This window comes from Suillus clintonianus (assembly GCF_016758775.1).
Source record: "Suillus clintonianus strain FC179 chromosome Unknown DEU56scaffold_39, whole genome shotgun sequence".
Lineage (NCBI taxonomy): Eukaryota > Fungi > Basidiomycota > Agaricomycetes > Boletales > Suillaceae > Suillus > Suillus clintonianus.
The window spans coordinates 278,787-300,535 of NW_024539263.1; the positions used below are offsets into that span (position 1 = coordinate 278,787).

At 52.1% G+C, this 21,749-nt stretch overlaps 6 protein-coding genes across 6 annotated transcripts; 5 read left to right on the top strand and 1 right to left on the bottom strand.

The window, feature by feature from the left end:
* The first annotated feature begins 282 nt into the window (after positions 1 to 282).
* On the top strand, positions 283 to 11,319 carry DEU56DRAFT_367158 (uncharacterized protein). Its single transcript, XM_041345884.1, has 17 exons — positions 283 to 428; positions 487 to 1,497; positions 1,569 to 1,789; positions 1,838 to 2,080; positions 2,140 to 2,376; positions 2,436 to 2,560; positions 2,637 to 5,166; positions 5,232 to 6,749; positions 6,799 to 6,903; positions 6,956 to 7,027; positions 7,079 to 7,126; positions 7,178 to 7,397; positions 7,447 to 9,123; positions 9,171 to 10,877; positions 10,934 to 11,025; positions 11,086 to 11,180; positions 11,235 to 11,319. The coding sequence occupies exons 1-17, from the start codon at positions 350 to 352 to the stop codon at positions 11,302 to 11,304; spliced, it is 10,050 nt and encodes a 3,349-aa protein (XP_041208113.1). The 5' UTR covers positions 283 to 349; the 3' UTR covers positions 11,305 to 11,319.
* On the top strand, positions 11,320 to 12,006 carry DEU56DRAFT_367159 (uncharacterized protein). The gene is made up of 2 exons (XM_041345885.1): positions 11,320 to 11,557; positions 11,616 to 12,006. The coding sequence occupies exons 1-2, from the start codon at positions 11,359 to 11,361 to the stop codon at positions 11,729 to 11,731; spliced, it is 315 nt and encodes a 104-aa protein (XP_041208114.1). The 5' UTR covers positions 11,320 to 11,358; the 3' UTR covers positions 11,732 to 12,006.
* DEU56DRAFT_806355 (uncharacterized protein) lies at positions 11,979 to 13,140 on the bottom strand. The gene is made up of 4 exons (XM_041353334.1): positions 12,704 to 13,140; positions 12,531 to 12,644; positions 12,396 to 12,475; positions 11,979 to 12,342 (listed from the first exon to the last, which is right to left on the bottom strand). Exons 1-4 carry the CDS (start codon positions 13,107 to 13,109, stop codon positions 12,205 to 12,207), a joined length of 738 nt encoding a protein of 245 aa, XP_041208115.1. The 5' UTR covers positions 13,110 to 13,140; the 3' UTR covers positions 11,979 to 12,204.
* A 571-nt stretch (positions 13,141 to 13,711) lies between these two features.
* On the top strand, positions 13,712 to 15,510 carry DEU56DRAFT_367205 (uncharacterized protein). Its single transcript, XM_041345886.1, has 7 exons — positions 13,712 to 14,212; positions 14,267 to 14,385; positions 14,436 to 14,597; positions 14,662 to 14,737; positions 14,788 to 14,916; positions 14,967 to 15,151; positions 15,206 to 15,510. The coding sequence occupies exons 1-7, from the start codon at positions 14,143 to 14,145 to the stop codon at positions 15,464 to 15,466; spliced, it is 1,002 nt and encodes a 333-aa protein (XP_041208116.1). The 5' UTR covers positions 13,712 to 14,142; the 3' UTR covers positions 15,467 to 15,510.
* Positions 15,511 to 16,572: 1,062 nt separating this feature from the next.
* On the top strand, positions 16,573 to 18,363 carry DEU56DRAFT_737404 (chromatin remodelling complex Rsc7/Swp82 subunit-domain-containing protein; the record flags this gene model as incomplete). The annotated part of the gene is made up of 4 exons (XM_041348582.1): positions 16,573 to 17,158; positions 17,226 to 17,498; positions 17,560 to 18,108; positions 18,164 to 18,363. 4 exons carry the CDS (start codon positions 16,573 to 16,575, stop codon positions 18,361 to 18,363), a joined length of 1,608 nt encoding a protein of 535 aa, XP_041208117.1.
* Positions 18,364 to 19,581: 1,218 nt separating this feature from the next.
* Positions 19,582 to 21,101, top strand: DEU56DRAFT_871593 (heterokaryon incompatibility protein-domain-containing protein; the record flags this gene model as incomplete). Its single annotated transcript, XM_041355714.1, has 4 exons — positions 19,582 to 19,746; positions 19,840 to 20,492; positions 20,718 to 20,722; positions 21,001 to 21,101. The coding sequence occupies 4 exons, from the start codon at positions 19,582 to 19,584 to the stop codon at positions 21,099 to 21,101; spliced, it is 924 nt and encodes a 307-aa protein (XP_041208118.1).
* Between the last annotated feature and the right edge of the window lie 648 nt (positions 21,102 to 21,749).

Consider the following 21,749-nt stretch of genomic DNA (forward strand, 5'->3'; position numbering starts at 1 on the left):
GTCCTCTGCTAGTCTGTAGTCATACACCCTAGAATGAGGCATATAGTACTGTTCTATCCTGAGACAAAATGGATACCCCCAAGGCACAATCGCAAATCATCAAAAGGAATACTAAGAACCTCTGATGACTGTGACCAGCTGTGACCGTGCGTGGTAACGGTGCCAGTTGCAAACACACACGTGACCAAACACGGTCGCGACTATGCCTGCCCTGAATTTGAGTTGGTTTGACGATTGTTGAATACGTGCTTTGTGCTTTCCGAATGCTGATATCTGTACTGACCTTTTGACAGTGAGAACGACGACGGCTGCAATCTAGAACTGACAATTAACAGCACAGACGCGGGCGATGTCGAGCTTCGACCCGCGCTCCCCAGGTTATTATGGCACGACGACGTATTCGTCTGCCTCGAATGACTCTGGTTCTGGTCGGTGGCATGTTAGCTGTCCTTACCAATTTCGAATTCACCAAATTTATACACATAGATACCCCCCGCGCATCCACAGATTCATCCGCCTCCCCAGGCCTCCTCCGACGCGTTGCATTCAGTCCTCCCCGCTCTGAAAACAGCTTCGAAGGTCACGGTTACGACGACAGTTTCGCAGAACGCGCTGAAGTCGAAGCAGCTCTCACCGAGCTCGACCTTGACGCTGAGATTAATGCTACTCAGGATGCCGTCTCCCAATGGTCTTCTTCCCGGCCGTCCTACACATCATTCAGTACATCTACTCCGTACAGTGGTACAGGGTCCTACACTGGCACTTCCGCTTCGTACTCGGCAGACACGGCAACAGCAACAGGAACCTATGTCACACGCGACCCCCGCGTCCTGAGCACAATCTCAGAACGCACCGAGAACCCCAGCCGGCCGACTTCCTATGCCCAGAACCGTCTTTCTGCACACCGCCTAAGCGCAATCTCCAACTCGCATGCTCGGCTGGCTACTGAAGCCCCTGCTAACAGACTCAGCACGCACTCCCAAGGACATACGCGTGGTACCCCAGATCTGCCCACAACCAGCCGTCGCACGGGTGACCTTATTGCATTCTTCGAGGACCGTTCAGGTACCCCCAGCAAGGAAAAGGAGAGAACTACCAGCCCATTTTTACCTACCACCCAGAGCACGCCGCATTTAGGGAGTACCACGGGGTACACCTCAACTGGATACGGCTATACCACAGGATTCACTTCGACTGGATATGGATATACTACAGGGACGGGGACAGGCGGATATACCACTACGGGCTACACCACGTCCCGCCCCTCCTCTCCCACTAAAAGCAGGTCCGATGATTCACGCTCCACAGTCTCGACTTCTTCAGGTGGAGGTGGGACCGACCTCAGCTTATCGAGTTTGCTAAGTCCACCGGTCCGCGGGTTTGGCACACCTACCAGGACGTACAGCGCCGGCGGGACGGCGACAGGGACAGGGAGGACACAGCTAAGCCCAAGCGATTTTGCGAGTACGTTTTCGAGTGCATTTGGGGTTGCTAGGGGTGCGTGTGTCAATGCCTCTTCTAACCTTACCTTCACTCCCTTCTTCGTGCTGACTCTCTTCTCGACCTAGGCAAACAGGATGATATTACACCCACGCGCCAGACTCAGACCCAGACTGCCTTGCGTCGCAGCACCGCCCCTCTGAACGACACCAACACGAGCCCCAGGAGTCCGTTGACGAGCGTGCGGAACATTGTAGCTGCGTGGAAGGAACGCACGCCAGGGCTAGGAAAAGTGAGGAGTGAGAGCAGTGAAGGTGGGAGCGAGTTGTCTCCGCCGGCGGTACCAAAGGTGCGTGTGACATGGCAAGTTGGGGTACACGCGTGCTGAGGGGCGTAGACGGAGGGTCTGTTCTCTCTTCGTAGACGCGCATCACGTCAGGGGCCGCGAAGCCAGCTGCCAGCAACACCTGATAGGAACGCTGGAAGGGGCAATGTGCATGGAGGCGACAACAAGAACAGGGAAAACGAAGCAAATGCGGGCAGTGGAAACAATGTAATGAGGAGGAGAGTGAGCTCTACGAACAGCCTTATACCTCCGCCTTTTGATATGACGGATCTGGGGGGGCGAGAGAACCGGGAGGTATGCACAATTCTATTTTTGGCCTCAAGTTCATTTCCAACCATATCCCTCATACGCAGCCCATCCGCATTGGCACCCTCTGGTATCTGAATGTTCACTCCCCAACACCTTATCGCTGGGAAAAATGCTCTGCACTGCTCTACCCGCACGTGCTTATTCTTTCTTGGAGTGCCCCTGGGGGAGGCCGGGGCGTAGTGAGCTTGGATCTGATCAATTGTACAGAAGTGAGGAGTACCCCTGGCTTTACACATCCTGGAGCGAGAGGTGATGTCGGGGGAGTGAGTGCAGCAGCGCAGGTACGTGCTCTGTTGTGGTGATGAAAGCCGTAGAACGCTGATATGGAACATATCGGTAGGTGACCGACGACGGCGTGAGTCTCGTGGAAGTGTTGTGTCCGTTCCAGCTGTTATATGGTGATGGTGTTGAGCGACTTGCGGCGGAGAGTGCGAGGGAGAGGGTGAGGTGGGTGAGCGCGGTTTGGTGAGTAATTCGTGTTATACTTAAATTTGGTTAATTCTGATGTGTCCCCTTACCGTACATGATGATATGTAAACAGGGAAGCACTGGACCGTTCCTTGTCACTCCCCAATCGCTCCGAATCCGGTTCGCCTACAGGCAGCATAGGCACCATCCGTTCCATAGCCTCTACCACTTCCACATCTGCCGGAAGCAGGAGTACTGTGTTTGTACCTCCGCTGCATACGATCCCGAGTCTGTCGGATCTGGGGAGCGATTCTGGGGGGTTAAGTCTGAGTGCAGGTGGCCAGCGCACCAGGACCACAGATGACATGTCGTACCTTTACCCCTCTGACCCGCGTATCATCGCTCCATCCCGATCTTCATCCTTGCGCCGCACCTCATCCCTCACAGACCTCGACGAGGAGTTCGCTAGTGCCGTGTCGCGTGCTCGTTCTGCCAAGCCTGGTCTAGGCTTTGGCTTGAGCTTGGTCAACGAAAGTTTGAGTTCGGAAAGTGGCGGCATACTGGGCGTGGGTGGGGGAAGCCCAGTGACGGTGAGCAGTGGCCCGAGATTGGGGGGCGATGTTCGTGTCACCCCGCCTCCCACTGGGAAGATCAGGAATCGAGCCCTCAGTGTCAGTGAGGAGGAATTCTTCAGTGCCGGCTCGCGCACGTCCAGCGCGCTTGACTCTCGTCCCGTATCCGACTTTTTCTCTGCAGACAGCTCCAGGACAAGCAGGAGTGGCGATGGCCGGACAACGACCGGCTTAGTAACGGATGGAACAGCATTTGATTTCACGAGCGGCGAGTCGAATACGCAGATCGTGCCGAGCACGCTGAGCTACAGACGCACGGAGAGTAACTCTTACCTTGGGGACTCGCATGATGGCAGTGGGAGCTATACGCCATACACATCTAGCGATGGGCGTTCGCGAACACCGTACTCGTCGAGCGACAGCCGGTCTAGAACGCCGTACACCTACTCCTCCAGTGGGTATACGAGCAGCACGCCATACACCTATACGAGTGGTAGTTACGCCGTCACCCCCACCTCACCGTCCCTATCTCGTACCCCTGAAGTTCGGAGACGGCGGTATGGTGCATATTCTACGAGCGAGGAGCCGTCTGATAGGGAGAACTCTGCGACGACGAGGTCAACGCTGAGCGGGTGGACAAGGAGCAGGACACCCACCACGACAACGGAAGCATTTTTGGCGGTGGAGGAGAGGGACAGTAGTGGGAGTGAGGGATACACCACAGCCTATGCGTCGCCTAGCCCGAGCACTGCGTCATTCAAGAGCCTTCCAACGATCCCAAGCGAGTCGGACTATCAGACATTGGACACATGCAAGACGTGCGTGAGCTCGGAGTTCGTAACTGCAGAGCGGTGCATGAGTGACGTGGAGACAGAGTATGTGACAGCGGAGAAATGCAAGACCGAGACCGAAACGGATTTCTGGACGGCGGAAGTGTGCAAGAGTGACAAGGAGGAGACGCAGTATGAGACGGCAAGCGTATGTCTTACGATCCCGAGCGAAGAGGGGTTGAGTACACCGAGGTCAGGATTGGCTGTAGAACTTCCTGCTGAAGAGCCCATTGAAGAGCCCATTCGCGAGGAACCCATTCCTGGGCCCATTCGTGTGATCGTCCGCGAGCCCGTCCGCGAGACCATTCACGAGGTCGTTCACGAGACCATTCACGAGGCCATTCACGAGACCATTCGCGAGGCGGTTCACGAGACCGTTCGCGAGACCGTTCACCAGCACGTTGACGAGCCCATTGACTTCGAGGATGAGGAGGTGGAAGTAGATCTGCCACCCACACCTCCCCCAAAGACACCGAGCGAAGTTCCCAGTATTGTCTCTGAGGAACCGAGGCTGGAGGTATCGATCACGCCTGAGGCTGTCACTGCGCTGGAAGAGTTCGCAGAGGATGACAGCCTGCTGGAGAGTGCCCCACCTACTACAGAGGTGCCCGAGACACCGACGCCCATTGTCAGTTTCCACACCGACTCGTCATTATCATACACCGAGAGCGATCTGAGCCCCGCACAACCAGAACTTGACACGTCTGTCTCGACTTTGACAGAGTCGACAGAGCCCTTCGTCAGCGCGACACCTCGGACCGTACAAACTACAGCTCTCTCGATATCTGAGCCTGATGAGGAGGCAGTCACTCCATCTGTGCACCCGTCTCAATGGCCTTCTGAGACGGACGTGTCGTTTGATTCGTCTGCATTGCAGCCCACCCCTAGTGTGCAGAGCGTCGTATTGCAGGAGGGTATCGATGGCAGCTTTGAGACGTCGTTTATGCGCCCGAGTGTATCGCCGCTGAGCAGTATTGCTAGGCTGACACCTATCACAGAGACTATTTCTTCTCTTACACCGTCTCCTAGACAGATGTTTCATCAACCAGAGTTGGTGTCTTCGCCATCCAGTGGACCGACTCCGCTGACGATGTCGACGAGCGCATCGAGTTCGCTATCAAGGACCGCATCTACCGTGAGCGGTGTGTCGAGCATTGCCGTTGAGGCAGAGGAAGAAGATGTAGTGAGTGTGAGAGCTGCCAGTGACATTTCGACAGTTCCGTCCTTGCTGTCGACGAGAAGTCAGGAGTCAGTGCGATATGTGGGTAGTTCTTCATCGCATTCTGGTTGAAATACTGATGTGGTGTATTGAATCTTTTGTTATAGATGCCAATACCCTCCCCGTGGGCTGTGCCTCTCCCGGTATCCCCTGCCCCTACTTCGGTGTCGATGAGCGTCAGTGTGACGACACCTCATGATGATGTTCCTTCCATACATTCTGTCCTTGAGACGGAACACACGCGCACACACACTGAGCAAACCATCACGCACGATATTGACCGTCTTCTTCACCATATCCAAGAGATCGACCAGTTCCGAGGCGAGGAAACGCAGGAAATCGCAGAGAATGTACGTGCTATCCGGGACGAACTGTATGATTTATCGGAGTACGTCCGTACGAACCTCGTCGTGGAGAGACCGCCACCTGTGCCAACCAGAGACACGTCTGTCGGGGGCAGCAGTGTGCTCTCGACACCTAGAGGACCGCGCCCGAGGCCGGGTATTACCCTTGTCGAGATGTCTCCACCCCCTATGCACCCATCTTCCCCGAGTTCTGTCAACTCAGTCATGTCGTTCTTGTCTTCGCATCACTCGGATGATGACTTGAGTCTGTTGGAAACGGAGTTGGAAGCAGAGACTATGGAACGCTCACATTTAATCTCTGGGGAGCCATCTTGGCCCTCCTCCTCATCATCGTCCTCGGTCACTCCATCTGAGATTTCTTCCAGCGACCCTTCCCCTGGTCCCAGCTTGTCGGCGACATCTTCGTCAACACCCACTCCTCCACCTTCGTCACCGACACCTTCGTCACCAACACCTTCGACAGCGTCAGCCGCCACTGTGCGGCAGCGCGATAGCATTACAATCGAGACGCTAAGAGACATGCTGACCTCGTTGAGAGAGCAGACGACCGCGCTTTGGGAGGGCCAGGTGTCTACAAATCATATGTTGGACGAGTTGCGCGAGACACGCGTAGGTCCTCTGGACACCACAGAGTTCAACGAGCGGCTTCAGGCCATCGAGGTTCTTTTGCGTCAACTCATCGATAGACGGGTCGAGACTGAACGACCAGTCCCCATCCAGCCCCCATCAGAGTCTATTTCTGACGTTGGTACTGATCCGGATGCAGAGGATTTCCAGCAGCGCTGGCAGGACTGGACGCGGCTCCTGAGGGACCGTATTCCTCTTGCTGCACCCCAGCCACGCAGAGCTCGTGGAAATCTTGACGATGAACTGCTTGCGTTATTGCAGGCACCTCCGCCTCAAGTGCCTATAGGAGTCCAGCCGCCTCCAGCATTGATCCCCTTTGCTTACCAACCTGCGGCACGTCCTCCAAGGTCCAGGAGTACCAGTCCCATAGCACGGCCTGCGACGTATCCGATTGCTACAGAGCCGGTGGTGTTCTCGCCCGAGACTCCACACGCACCTTTCCCTGGTGTTCATCGTATTCCACGTGGCGGTCGAAGACCGCGCAACCCACCTGCAACTGAGACTGAGACAGTATTTTCAGGCGCACCTGGGCCACGTATTCCCCAACCTGTTGGGACGGCACCACCACCACCCGGAGTTTTTTCCGATCCCGCACGTCCACGCCCGCCTACTAATATTCCTCCTCCTCAGCCTGTGAGTATTGCTGTTGAGCGAATCCAATAAATACTAACCTTCCAATTAGATCCCCTGGCTCGGAAGACCTCCGAGCGCGCCTGCTAACCTTGAACCCAATGACGACACTCGCGATCATCAAACCTGGTACCGTCCTCGGAGAGCAGATGGCTCGGTACGTTTTTCACAGATGTGATAGCAATGATGTAACCTTTGTAATTCTGTAGGGCATGCCTCCTCCGCCTGTTATCCCTGGCCAACAAGGTGGTCGCCAATACGTGCCAATGCCTCCGGGACCAGTAAGTAAATCTTGGGATATGATTTTTGAGGTTCTGATTGTTCTCCCCTAGACCGTAGTGCAATTGCCACTTTTTGATACATTGATGAACATCCTTCGAGTAAGTCACGCTATTTATACACTGTTGGGACGCTGATTTGTTTTGCGTTAGGAACATCGTCTCGCGCAACTGGCGACTGTGGATCAACAACGAGAATTGATGAGGTACATGCGAGGCCTGAATGAATGGCTCGAAAGGGACGTCCAGGACCGTCAAGCAGAGTTACGGGGGGTGACCGCTCGTGTCGATGAACTCAGAAACGACCTTGCACGACTGGGATTAGGGATGCAGCCCGGCGTGCAACCAGGTGTGCAACCAGGTGTGCACCCAAGTAAGTAGACGTTACTGCTGGTTTACGGATGCTGACTTGGTCTTCCTAGCCATGCAAATGCCGCAACCTCAAATTCCCCATGGAGTGATTCCCGTTGGACCCGTCCCACCTCCACATATTCTTGGTCCTCCTCTTGGATTCGTTCCTCAACCGGCCCCAGAGCCTCCTGTCATCCCCACCTATGAAGGTTCTCCTCAGCCAGGCCAATATACTCCTTTCATACCCGATGAACCTCAATGGCGCAGGCAGGGCATGCCACAACCTCAGCATTACGGTCCAGGTCAAGGACCAGTAATCCCGGATGCTTATGATGATTTCCCCCAACGAATGCACCCCGCTCAGTACGAGCATCGCCCTCACGACGATGATGAAGGAGTCATTCCTACAAGGCCTCCTTCAGAGTCTAGCGACAATGAATACGGGAGGCCAGTCAGGATCGAACATCCCACAATCATAGTTGAACACAGTGATGCTCAACACAGTGATGAAGGAAGGAGTGAGGCTAGCTCGAATACCCAACATACTTATGCGCAACAACCTCACTCACCTCGCTCACACCATGTACATCACGATCCGGAGGGCGGTCACCAAGGAGATATCCCTATCGTTGTACATTCAGAGGAGCATCCACACAGTCATGGTAGCCCTCCGCCTCAGACTATCAATATCAACATGCCTCCACAACAGCCTGCCGCACCCCCCCCTCAAGTAGGCGTGGCAGATCAGCCTCCGCCATCGCAGCCCTTTCAGTATGGACTAGCGCCCATGCAGCCCTCTCAGTATGGACCCGCTGGGATACCACCGCCAGGCACGTACGGCCCTGGAGGTCCTCCCGTGATAGTTCACCCACCCAGGTCTAGGTCCAGTTCCAGTTCCGGGAGATCAAGAGACGTAGTGGTGATACCGACAAGTCCTCATGGTCATCCGTCCACCCCTGTCGTATTGCCGTCGCCAGATCACATTCAATATGTCGACAGACCTCCCACTCGTCATGACTTTCCTGTTGGTGTTGCTGGATCGGGTGGTCCGCCAGTAGTCGTGGTGCCTGGTACCGTGGCACAAGTTGATCGTTCACGATCTCGGTCTCGATCACCTCGTGGACACAGAGATCCATACTACGATCGTTATGATCGACGAGGCCGACACCCTGACTCTCCTGAATATTACCCAAGACGTGGATATGACCGTCGACGCTACTCACCTGAATATTACCCCCGTCGCCCTTATTATGACGACTACTTTCCCGGGGACCGCCATCGACGGGGAGGGCGGTACGATGATTACTCGCGGTCGCCACCGCCACGACGAGGCGAAAGACATAGAGATGATGACCGCCGTCACCGCCCACATCGTCACGGAGACTCCAATTCACCCTCTCCAACCGAAGAAGGAGACGCAGAACGCAGACGCGGGAGAGGCGATCACTCCCCTCGTCGTCCTCGTCACAGCCGTCCCAGTTCTGACGAAGACGACCACTCACACTCACGGCCTCACAGAACTGCCTCCAGAACCCCTACTCATTTTACAGGAGGACATGTACCTAGTCATAGCATCCCTACTCATTTTACAGGAGGACATGTACCTAGTCATAGTATCCCTGTTTCTCCGCGGTTTGAGGATCCTCCTCGATCGCCCAGTCAGCCAACTATCATCAGGCTTGATGAACCAAGGCAGCACCCTGGATCGCATAGCGGACCTGTGATCGTGACTCCGGGAGTACAACCAGGTACGTGGGTTAACATGCGTGTGGGCTTACTCTGATAAACCTCACAGGTGTGTACGTTCCAACTGTACATTCCGAAGCTGGGCGGTCACATCCTCGAACTGAAAGGGATGACGATGCTGGACGATCACATCGTCGAACCCCTTCTGAAAGGGAGGACGATGCTGGACGATCACATCGTCGGACACCTGAAAGGGATGACGACGCTGGACGATCACAATCACATCGTCGGACACCTTCTGAAAGGGATGACGACGCTGGACGATCACGATCACATCGTCGGACACCTTCTGAAAGGGATGACGACGCTGGACGATCACGATCACATCGTCGGACACCTGAATGGGATGATGACGCTGGACGGTCGCACCATCGAACACACTCCCCAATGGACCACGACGGACGGTCGCATCATCGCACGCCTTCTGCAATGGGTCACGATGATAGACTACACCATCACACGCCTTCCGCAATGGACGATGATGGACGGCCACACCATCAAACCCCAATGGAACACGACGACAGACAGCCATACCATCGACCGCCTCTTACAACGGAAGACGATGCTGGACGGCATCGTCGAACACCGACTGCAATGGGTGACGCAGCTGACCCACATACACGTCGCGGTGCTTCGCGAGTTCCAGATGACGAAGCTGACCCACATGGACAACGTAGTGCTTCGCGAGTTCCGTCACGCGCAGGATCGCACGCAGGAGGCGTGCCACCATCTATGCGGGATGATGATGATGTCCACTCACAGAGCGAGATGGTTCATGTCCTACCACCAGGTCACACTCCTAGTCATGATCATGGCCTACCGCCGGGTCATGCTCCTAGTGATCATGTGCACTTTGACCCAGCGACTACCGGGTTTGATGATGCCCTCCAACAACGGCATCAACGACTGGATGAAGCAGAGCGCGAACTCACTCAAGTTGTTCATGAGGCTCATGAGGCTGAAAATCGTCGTGAAGAAGAGTTCCGACACAATGAAGACGAAAGAGAGCATGCCTTCCTCCAAAACGAAGATCGTCGTGAGGCTGAGGCAAGACAGCGCGGTGATGCGCTATTTGCTCAGCTGGAAGAGAGGGCGCACAGTGTACCTCCTCTGCCGGTCCCTCCACCTGGATCTGGAGATAATGCTTCCATCATCGAATCGATTCACGCAGCTTCTGTGGAAGCAGCTACTCGTCATTCCTCGGACATTTTGCAAACAGTTCAACTCGAGCGCGAGCAATTTGATCGCGAAAGGGAGTATTTTGCATCCGAGAGGGAGCGGGAACGTGCTGAGTTTGCCGACGAGCGTGCTCGCATGGATGAAGAGCGCGAACGAAGGGTTCATGATCTGGAAGAAGAGCTTGCACGCGTTCGTGGGGAGCTTGACGGTGAAAGGCAGCTACGACTGACTGAGAACGAGGAGCGGGCGGCTGCCAATGAACGTGACGATGGCATGCGCGCGCAATTGGGCGATATCACACAGTTAGTTTCGGAGCAACGGGATGAGTGTGCGAGGAAGAGGGAGCTTATGGATCAGCGATGGGAAGAGAAGCAGGGCAGGCGTGCTGAGAAAGATGCGCAGTTCCATGAACTGAAGGATATGGTCTCCAGGCTCATTCAAGACCGTGAGGCGGATCGAATTCAAGAGGAAGAGCGGAGGCAGCGAGAGGAGGGCAAGCCCGACATTCAAGTGGTGCTCGATGAGCTTACCCGGCAAAATAGCGAAATGAGGGAGGCGCTCCAAGCTCTTTCTGAGGGTATGTCGTGGGCGTGGCTTTGAGTGGTGCTTTGCTGATTCTCTTTCTTTTGACAGACTGGCGGGCTGAAGGCGAGCGGCGGCATGAAGACACCCTTGAAGCTGTCCGTGCTACTGCCCGAGAGCAAGTCCCATTCAATGTGCAAGTGGTAAGTGCCTGTGAACCGTGCATTTTTTTTTGAAAAATGTTCATACAAGACGGTTTCTAGTATCTTGATGAATTCAGCAAAGCACTCGCGACCGAGGTCCGGATGCTCCTTGGAGAAGTCGGCAAGCTTCGTGAAGAGCGCCGTAATATCCAACAGTGAGTTCGTGTTTGAGTGTGTTGTTCATGTGTCTAAACGTCGGTTTCTTCTAGTGAACTTGGATATCTAATGATGATGAGAGCTAAATACGGACCAGGAGGGGAGTTTGATGCTGACTGGTAAGACGCCTTGATCATCAACTTGAGCCGTTCTCATGTATTTGTCAGGAAACCGCCGATGCCTGGACCTGATGCGCCTCCACCGCCCGAGGCACCTCCCCCGCCTCCTGACGAACCTATAAATGCTCGTCCAGCATGGCGCACAATGCCACGTAACACCAGGCGCATTCGCAAGCAACGTCCCGACCAACCACCGGCCCCTGAACCTGGTCCTGCAGCTATCAGGCCCCCTGTGCATTCCTGGGCTACCTGGCATCGTGAGTATCGGGTTTTATTGCATCGTTTAAGCGGGTGAATTGACGATATGGATACTAGCAAACCCTGCTATGGCACCTACGCCGCCATCGATTGAGCCTAACCTGATTGTGCCCGACCAAGGCAGCCCTGGTCTCTTTGGACCTCGCTCACCCCGCAGCTCATACCACCGGTGAAGAACTATTACAAAACAAAGTCCTGAAACCATATTCTATGCATCATATCTTACAACTATCTTGATGACATCTAACGACCATCTTTGCTCCCTATCTTTATCTTGCTCATCGTTTATCCTCTCCCATATCTACTGCTCGCATCTGCTTTTATTGTGTTCGTGCTATGCCATGATTTATGCCGCATATCTTGTAATCTCATCGTATTGCTTCTCTGGAGCTGGACTCACGTTGTATTAAACTTGCAAATGGAGGCACACTTTTCAGTTTCGAACTGCAGGACATGCATGCATGAGGGTTTGGCTAATATGGGTGTGACTATGTGAAGATGCAAGTATGATATGCAGTGTTCAGTAGGAAGTGGAATAATGTGAGTGATAAGTACTAGTTGTCCATGATCACTAGTGATCACCAGGCGAACATGAGTTTTTAACCTCTGCGGCTGAGGGTGGTGGTGACGCGGGCACAAGGGGACGTCACTGGGATGCTTCTCCGGCGACGGCTTCCTGTAGTACCGACTTCAACTTGGCTGCAAGGCCATCTGTAAGAAGTGTCGGACCATCAGAAGTGCAAAGGCGATATGATGGCATAGGCTGGTATGTCTCGGGAAGAATCTTTTAAGGCCCTGATGAGCAGTGCTCAGTAAGATCACGTCATGAAAACTTACTTTGCTGTCCTGCACTAACACGGAGGCGATGATATCATCCGGGTCGCCTATTCTGCCTAGTGCTGGAAGGTTGCGGCTGTCTGTCATTGTGCTTGGTTCTAGTCGAACGTAAAAGAATTGACAGACATGACACACCATGTATATGCATCCAGCCTTGTTGCAATTGCAGTGCACCGTTCATCCAAATGTCATCCACTTTTTCTCGTAGGCCAGTTTGGATTGCCTTGTGCATGATTGCGCGAAACTTGGCTGTGTAGACCGTCAGTGGGTACGTGAAGGAGTGGAATAATATGATGCAAGTGACTTACGGTTCTCTACGAAATCATTGAGCCCGGCTTCCGCGTCCCCTTCTCCTGCAGTTTCTGCGGGCAGCCATCCCATTACTGAGCACGAATCGGGGGTTGGGGGTGGTTGAGTGAGGAAGGAAATTGCATAGGCTGAACCGATCGTAGGAAGCGAAACGAGGTGGTAGAAGAGGTCGGGGCGAGATGGGTCAGATATTGCTGAATTGGAAGAGGAGTAGCGCGTGAAGAGAGCATGTGTGCGACTGGTTGGAGACGCGGCTCGGGGATGTTGTGCAGCGTGCGCTGAGGGGATACGGGTGGAAATAAAAACGCTGAAGGACCGTCTACATGGCAGAGAGCTGGACGGTCGTATTTCGCAGACGGCGAACCGTTTCGTCGCGCTGGCTGATAGTGTCCGTAGCATGTACATGTCAGGTGGGTGTCTGCTGATTCTGCTTAGCCGCAAGATGTCAATTCCCATATATGGTAATGATCAATTTTGATCGACGCGCAAGACCGCGAACATCCAGGTCTTTCTTCTTTCAACTTCGAAGATCAATGTTTTGCGGGAAACTAGGTGTACTAGTGATAGCTAGTCAAATGGGTGCGATACCCTTTTCTGCTTGAGTTAAAACGATAGTTGATTGGTTTGTTTGTTCGCTTTTCTAGCTGGAATCATATTCGAGCAAACAAAACACCATCATCGTAGCCGTGAGCGCTTGAGCACTGAGCCGAGAAATAAGTCACATTGGTTGTGATGTATCAATCCCATAGCAGTACAATTGTTTGCCGTATCTATCATATCAGTATGTGCTTTTGAAGCTTTACGCGGGCGTAATGGCTATGCTGCTAGTGCGTGGAAATGGCCATGTTCGGCTTTCATAAGATTGATCATTGATGGGGACAGACATAGCACGTCGTCGACGGCATTGACAGCAGCTTTCAAATTATTACGCGATGCGTGTTAGTTTTTGGTGGCACACTACTAGTACTATCGACCTTGCAAGCAAGGTAACTCGTCCAAGGCCGTCACTACAACATTTGTCCTTCGGTGGACTCAAGTAGTGTCCTTGGGAGTCCGACTCATTTCCAGAGAACTGACTCTCGAGTCTCGATACAACTTATTCACTCAACCCCGAGCCGACCCAATAAGTAAGTAACAACTCCAATTCACAGGGACAGCATTTCGAGAATCAAAGCTTAATTTCCTGAACTATGTATGATATCATGTTATATTGATCTTCTTCGTCCACCATCAGCCCATCCGTGATGAAATCCATCATGATATGTCGAGGTCTTACGACGAGATCTGACAACGAGCCCCACCGTGGGCAGGACTCGGATGGCTTGGTGCAATGCCTGTTACGATAACCCAAGCCGTTTCCTGATATCTATATAACGATACCTGCATGAAAATGCTCAATATGCCCATATCTTCGCACTGATCTCCCAGATACCATATCATGACTTCAAGTGGCATCCCATTGGATTCCGCTAATGTATTGTCGACGTCGCTAGAATGCATGCTATACGGTGAGTACGCACTGAGTTCGTCCTTCCCGTGTCCACCAAGATAGAATTCTCTAGGCTTTTCGGCTCTCATGTTTATGGGCACCGTTTGGGCTTTGACCTACAAATGTCGCATCCAGGATGTTAATCGCCCAATCGCTGTGGTGGCCATCCTCTTATTCATGATTAGTACCGCGGTTAGCTTCTCCCCTCTTACATCTGGTTTCGCCTGCTGACCTCTCTCAAGCACATTGTCGTGGACATCATTCGTGCCGAAGATGGACTGGTGAAGTATCGCGACACATTTCCAGGCGGGCCAGCCGGGTTCTTCGGAGATATTACCCAAAAATCATATGCGATTAAGCATGCGTTATACCTCTTGCAAACTCTACTTGCTGATGGGGTGGTGGTGGGTTTACCTTCTTGCTGCTTAAATTCCTCTGGGCTCATAGAAGCGCCTTGTGTTGTAAAAGATTTATCGCTGTTATGTCGTTTGGCAATCCGTTTGGGTTATTATCGCACCAAGCATGCTGTGGTGCGGCTCCGTAGGTAAGGTCGCAATTTCTCAGGAAGTCGTGTGTTTTGACGTTGCCTCAAAGTGACCGGTGTTGCCGCGAATTACTTTATTTCACAAGCCAGTAGTTCTGAAGTCATCTTCGCCAAACCGCTTGGGCAGTGGATCACTGCGTTCGTAATCTTGACTATGACGACTAATTTCTTGAGTTCAGGTAAGCATGTTTCTGTCAACGTAATGCCCAGACGCGCTGAATGTGTTCAGGATTGCTGGCATATCGCATCTGGAAGATTGAACGCGATTGTTCTCCAATTCGCGCTACGAAGAGCACTATGATGCCGATAGTGCGCGTGCTCATGGATGCTGCTGTTTTGTATTCTGTGACACTCGTCACCACACTAATCTGTTTCCTCTGCTCGAACAATGGACAGCTTGTTTTGGTGGACTTGGTGATTCCGCTGTTAAAATCTATCATTAAAAAAAACTGAACTTGAATCCAATAGGCTGTACCAATCATGTCGATTGCCTTCTACATGGTACTTATTCGCATCGCAATCGCTAGACACACTCGCAGTTACCCCTCGACTGTCCCTGGAGGGAAAACCAGTGAGATGGAGCAAGGAAAACTGCAGCCTTTGCAGGCCCATATATGCCAGCTTACGCTCAAAGACGGTATCTCATCCTACGGAATAGGGAGTGAAGATCGACCATCGACATGCAATGCGGAGCCTCGATCTATGGAAAAGGCACCTTGCAAGATGTAATCAGCCTTGATGCCATATTATAAGTATGTATGGCGCTTTTTCGCAGCGACTGTGTTTTTAACTTGACATATTTAATGCTCTGTACTTGCTATTGGCACTCGCTGTACCAAATATTGTAACTGCATTCCCTTGTCGCTCGACTCGCTCCTATAGTCCATGTACCAACACAATTTTTACGATTTCCCCTTGGTCCGTAGTCCTTCCAATTGTTATTCTGGATATTAGATAATACGATGTTCATGCTTGTGTTGGCATTGAGTCATAATTTAGATCAAGTCGAAATTTCAAATTATTTCATCCATTCGTCCGCACGTGACCTCAAGCCATGAGACTGTCTTAAGTAAGCAGCTGTACAGTACCATCAAGCCCCACCGATAGTACCCCACGCTTCCAAGGCGTTCTCCTCAGACACGTCCATCATCAAACAGGTATGTTACATTTTAAGTTCTATTGCCGTTTGTCGATTTAACCTTCGGGTGCCGCCAGGATGAGAGACAAGTGGAAGAAAAAGCGTTCCCGTAGACTCAGACGCAAGCGCAGAAAGATGAGAGCCCGTTCCAGTTCGTATTCATTTCATATACTTTCCGTCATTCTCTGATCATAATTCAACAGAGTAAACGACGAAGCAGAGTGAGCCTGTGCCGCTAAGGCCTCAACAAAATCTGCGGTGCGCTAACGCCGGGCAGGTCTCGCCCCGTTCTCCTTCATCCGCGCGCCAAATAGTGTTGGAGTGAGACGGATTCTTCTCAGCTGGACATGTGGCTGGGGGTGCTGCTAGGTTGCGAATTGTACTCTTGACCAAATGAATCAAACATCGCTTTCTCCCAATCGTTTTGCATGCTCTTGTTATATATTGTATTGTTCGGAACGATTTCGTTCCTGCAAAATTGAGTGACAGATCGTCGTTGAGCATGAGTTTATGATTCAACATGAGCTGAGAATAACTTAGACTAAGTATACGCGACGCGTCTTGGAATCACACACCCTCTTGAGGATTCCGAACTTTCAAACTTCAGTGTCGAGTCTACCAACTATCTCTCCTATCATCACTAGCATCGCTGCACCCTTGACTCCACAAATACTAAGAACCGGCCCTCGAATTGACAATGAAACGGGCCAACACATCTACTTCCACTCCTAAGATCATTCTCAAACCGCGCCTCGCGCCAACGCCAGCTACGCCGTCTGTTGTAGATGAAGATGACGACGACTCCATCGAAGAGGGCGAACTCCAGACCAAGAGAGAGGATTCAGAGGGTGTGCTTGACGAAGATGAACCTGGCGATGATGAACCCGAAGAAGGTGCTGTCGAGGGTGAAGGCGATGAAGGCGAAGGCAGCGGAGCGGAGGAGACTGGGCTTGAAGGCGTTGAGCCACGACCGTTCCCTCGGCCCCGGGGACGCCCGCGTGGAAGAGGTCGAGGTGCTGCTCCCACTGGTCCCAGCCGCCCGAGAGGACGCGGGAGAGGAAGGGGACGAGGGCGAGGGCGGGGTCGTGGGGCTTTGACTATTCGGCTACCAAAGCGCGACGGCGAAGAGGCTGACGAAGCTGAAGCCGAGGAGGGGGAGCAGGACGGGCGACCATTCATGCGAGTTGGGGGGAAGGTATACTTTATTGACGGCGATGAGTTCGTCACAGACCCGGATGAGAAAGGTGACGAGAAGGTTGATGCGGATGGCAATCTGCTAGGAGGTGTGTACTATCTTTCTACCTGCTCTGTCTCTCAACCTTGTTTTAACCCGTGTTTGGGGCATTCCAGGTCGTAAGTTTAAATGTCATACCTTCGTGCTACCCCAGCGGCACCCAAGCCGGCAGTACATGCTCGCCATCGACGCCGCGCGTGCGTCAGGGTTTCGTGATTCTCTGTACTTCTTCCGACGCAATCCGCTCGCGCTCAAGCTCTCCGCAACGCAACCCGAAAAGGAGTTCCTCATCGCCGCAGGGAAGCTCGGTGCGCACCTGAAAACGCGCAGCGTCACCCTTGTCACCGCACGTAGTGCCTATAAGCTTCATGGCGCCAAGTTGATACTAGGTACGCTCTTATTCTTTCTTTGAAATGGAATCCGTCCTGAATTTATCATTTCTTGCTACAGAGGGCCGCTGGATCACAGACGACTACTACGAAGCGAAATCTCTTACTGAAATCACAGAAAAAGGACTCAAGCCAGGCGACCTCGTCGGCGAGCTTCCGGACCCCCTGGGTGCCTCATCTCAATCCGCACCTTCAGGCACGCAGCCCGCCACCTCGACGTCATCAGGTATATATCGAGCGGGAGGGCCTACAACCATTTTCGGGAGCACTGGTTGGGGGCCGTTTAGTGATGGACCACACAGCGCGGTGCGCAAATCGCTCTTAACAAGGGAGGGGCTCACGGAAGAGAATTGGATGTCGGAGACTGCGAGACGCGTCGGGGATGCTGGTGAGGAATGGGCGCGGATGAGAAGGGAGGCAAGGGTCGCATGTGGTGGAATTCTTGGGGATGGACTAGACAAGGGAAAGGGGAAGGAATCGCTGGCGGCTGAAGGAGAGGATAAGCGAGGGGCAACTGAGGAGCTGGAGGGTGCGGAGAGGAAGAGAGCTAGAGCGGAGGAGTCACAGTATCCGCTTGGTGTGTACGAGCCACACACAGGACTGGTGCATTGTATGTATATCTTTTTTGCTGTTCCTGCCTATTTTTTTAATTTCTTTTTCTCTAGATCGCACAGACACGCAACCTACTCGCTGTCATTGGGAACAAGTTGGACAGCGGAAGATGCTTCGGGGAACGAAGGCAGGGAATGGCGCTTGGGCGCTTGCATGGGTCGATACACACATCGAGCTACCCACACCGGAAGAAGCGGATCCATATGCACAAAGAAGAGCAGAAATTTTGGAGGCCGTAATGGAGATGTATTAGGCGATCAAATGTTGTCCACACCGTCTGCACAATGGAAAAGTCATGCGGTGTTGCCTGATGAGGTTCATTATTTAGGGGTCCGTATTTTTCTGTTGTACTAAGCCTGGACTGATTGTGCACGAAAAGAAGGTCACTAGGATCGTCATTGATCTTTACCTAGCTCGATGCTTGACACTATTGGGAGTGTTTGATAAGAATTTTGTGCGTTTTTTTTTTCGCGAAGCCAAGGGGCGCTTCACTTAATATGCTTCAACCTTGACGCACATACCGTAGGCGTTGACCGGGTTCGTTCTTGAGTTTGATGTCTCCTACACAGTTAGTAAACACCCGTTCGGGAGTTGCACCGCTATCTCTGTGCGCACAATCTCCACTAGGGGTAGATGATGCTGGTGAACCTCAGGTCTACCATTTCGTACGGCTTTGTCCTAACAAATCTAATCCATTGACTCTCAATTTAATAGTGGTCCAGTGGTGTCTGGTGTCTGGTGTCTGGTTGTTCAGGTCTAACATTATGGCAAGGTAGGCGACCCTCAACTTGGAATAAATTAACAAGTCTCTAGTAGTACAAACTCCCAGTTGCCGCCGCCAACGTCAGGGACGAAAGGCCCTGACACTTGTGCTGTGTCTGGACGCTGTGTTAGCACCTACTCCCAATCCAAATTTGTTGTTCTTTGGTGGTACGTACTCATCGACGAAATCCTGCCAACGCTAACATAATTCCGTGTTATTGTCTATGTACAGGTGCTTGCAGAACATTCCATGCCGTTGTTTTTTTTTGACAGAATCAGTACATCAATCAAGTAATGCCATATGAAGGTCCGCAGAGTGCTGAAACATATTATTCTTCACCCCCGCTAGGTGCACACTTACGCTCGTCCGTCTTGTGGCAGTGTCATGACTTTGTTTCAAACCGCTTTCATAACGATGGTAACAACGTCAAAATCTTGCTGTACTGGAGTAACATAAGGACAGCCTATCTCAGTTTTGGAGGCACTGTTTTTGAGTTCGGGCGCCCTGACCTTCTTGCTCTTTTCTACCTTATCATTTGACGCTGAGAAATGTTCTTTAGAAGGAATCGAGCCACCGCTTTTTGTTTTCTATACTGGTCTTCCTTCGTGCCCTTCGTTCATCATCATCCGCCTGGCGGTGAGTTTCCCCTTTGACTGCAACTCCAAGTCAAGGGCCTGAGATTAAGCACACAGCAGAGCGAAAAAATCAATGCGACTGCTACACACCACGAGACTAACATTAGAAACGCCCACGGGTGTCCAACCTTATGCCATCTTATCTCACCGATGGCTTGCGGACAGCGAAGAAGTCTCCTTCCAAGACTTGCAGCACATGTCAGTTTCTCCCAGTGAAGGGTCTCACGATAATCATGCAGTATGTAATCTTGTTCGAGCTTCTGCTTGCTGTTATTCACTACCGGTTTACTTCAAGAAGTCCAATTTCCCTCCAAACGTCCACATCAAAAAGGGCTTAACGAAACTCCAAGGAGCGTGCAAACAAGCCTCTCGAGCTGGTCTCGAGTATATTTGGATTGACACCTGTTGCATCGATAAAACCAGCAGCGCAGAGTTATCAGAAGCGATCAATTCCATGTACGCATGGTACCAGGAATCCGCTGTGTGCTACGTTTACTTGCACGATGTCGATAACGATGCCGTTAGGGAGAACCCTAAATTTGCTCTCGAAAACGCCGAATGGTTCAAAAGAGGATGGACCTTACAAGAGTTAATCGCTCCCGATAATGTCTATTTTTTTGACACGGACTGGACCAGGATCGGGAGCAAGGCGACATTTGCGACTATCCTGAATGAAATCACCCACATCCGCAAAGATGTTCTGTTGGGCAATCCATGCGAACCTAGTATCGCGGAGAAAATGTCATGGGCTGCGGGGCGAAAGACGCGGAAAATAGAGGACAGAGCGTATTCTCTGATGGGGTTATTTAACATCCATATGCCCATCATTTACGGAGAAGGAGAGAAAGCTTTCAAACGCCTGCAGCTCGAGATCATGAAGTCATCTGATGATCAAACCATTTTCGCCTGGCTAGATACACTGACTCAACCCAGCTTTGTCAGAGATCGCGGACTATTGGCATCTACACCTGACGTTTTCAAGTGGTCAGCTCCTCCGGTCGTCACCATTGATCATTCCCATTTTATCAACCTACTTCCTACTCCACGACATCGCAACCCCCTTGACCTACCGCGTGGCTATTCCGTTTCGAATGACGGCATTCGCATTACTCTTCCCATGAAGTGGGATAGAAACGCATGGCTTGCCGTCTTGAAATGCAAAAAGGGAGATCAGGAATTTCCCTGCGGGATCTACTTGATAGAAAGTAGTCCCGGTAATTTTCTTCGGACTTCGCCCACAAAGCTTCCAACACTCGAGTCCGAAGATCTCAAAGGCCTTTCCCCGCGTGAAATATGTATTGTGGTCGACCACCACATACTTCCAAGCATTAATCGCAAGCAGTTCTTCACTTTCCGGTCTACAGATGCCATTTTGGAAGGTTGCGGCTACTATGTATGCCCCAAGCCGAGAAGTCATCATGATATTCGTCAAGGGAGTGGCTACAAAGCTCTTGACCACGACACTCGTATCGAGCTTTCAGATAACGTGCAGTGTGGCTGCATTTACTCGCAGGGCCCGGGTACCGAGGTTACAGTCCTTCTCATTGGGGTCGAACATCACCGTCCTTGGGTACACCTCTACACAGATCCTAACCTACACAAACATGTTGACACTTCGCAAGCTCGCCGTCATACCGTCCGTGACGTCCCTCGTCTTGTAACTTCCCCTACTTCTACCCAATCTTACAACCAATTCGATCCTATTTTTCCTCTTGCGCTATCTTCCCCTACTTCCATCCAATCTGACAACCAAGTCGACCCTATTTCCCCTCTCACACCGTCTTCTCGTTCGCAGTCTCTCTCCCCTACTTCCACAGGACATAACGACCGCAGTATTCCACCGAGGCGTTCCACCGCCCCACATCCTGCGCAGTTGGGCGGTGGTGGCACTGGGTGTCCTGTGTGTTCTATCATTGAGAAATGCTCCATCGACATAGATGACATCAAGAAGCGCCGGACCGATTTCGCAACTGGAATAATTTCAGACAAGCAGATTGAGGTGAACATCCGAAAGGGACATACTCGCGCCTCTGAGGTGACGCTTGAAGTTGACTATGTCATAACAATAGCTGTATCTGTACCCGAGTGAGACTTTTGATTTTGTGGTTGTGGCCTAATATAATCTTACCAAAAAGCACAAGTACATATCACAAACCAATGCAACTTCCATTTCTCAGTGAGATTTATACGGTATTGACATAGCCCATCAATCGTTCCTGTGGAGAGAATTTGGCAAGTATC

Coding starts and splice junctions, on each gene's coding strand:
- DEU56DRAFT_367159 (XM_041345885.1), top strand. CDS start 11,359: ATGCCTGGACCTGATGCGCCTCCACCGCCCGAGGCACCTCCCCCGCCT. Junction 11,558..11,615: donor TTCCTGGGCTACCTGGCATC/GTGAGTATCGGG, acceptor TATGGATACTAG/CAAACCCTGCTATGGCACCT.
- DEU56DRAFT_367205 (XM_041345886.1), top strand. CDS start 14,143: ATGACTTCAAGTGGCATCCCATTGGATTCCGCTAATGTATTGTCGACG. Junction 14,386..14,435: donor TATTCATGATTAGTACCGCG/GTTAGCTTCTCC, acceptor ACCTCTCTCAAG/CACATTGTCGTGGACATCAT. Junction 14,917..14,966: donor GACTAATTTCTTGAGTTCAG/GTAAGCATGTTT, acceptor GAATGTGTTCAG/GATTGCTGGCATATCGCATC.
- DEU56DRAFT_806355 (XM_041353334.1), bottom strand. CDS start 13,109: ATGTACATGCTACGGACACTATCAGCCAGCGCGACGAAACGGTTCGCC. Junction 12,645..12,703: donor CAATGATTTCGTAGAGAACC/GTAAGTCACTTG, acceptor CGGTCTACACAG/CCAAGTTTCGCGCAATCATG. Junction 12,476..12,530: donor AGGCTGGATGCATATACATG/GTGTGTCATGTC, acceptor GCACAATGACAG/ACAGCCGCAACCTTCCAGCA.
- DEU56DRAFT_367158 (XM_041345884.1), top strand. CDS start 350: ATGTCGAGCTTCGACCCGCGCTCCCCAGGTTATTATGGCACGACGACG. Junction 2,377..2,435: donor GAGTGAGTGCAGCAGCGCAG/GTACGTGCTCTG, acceptor ACATATCGGTAG/GTGACCGACGACGGCGTGAG. Junction 10,878..10,933: donor GCTCCAAGCTCTTTCTGAGG/GTATGTCGTGGG, acceptor TTCTTTTGACAG/ACTGGCGGGCTGAAGGCGAG.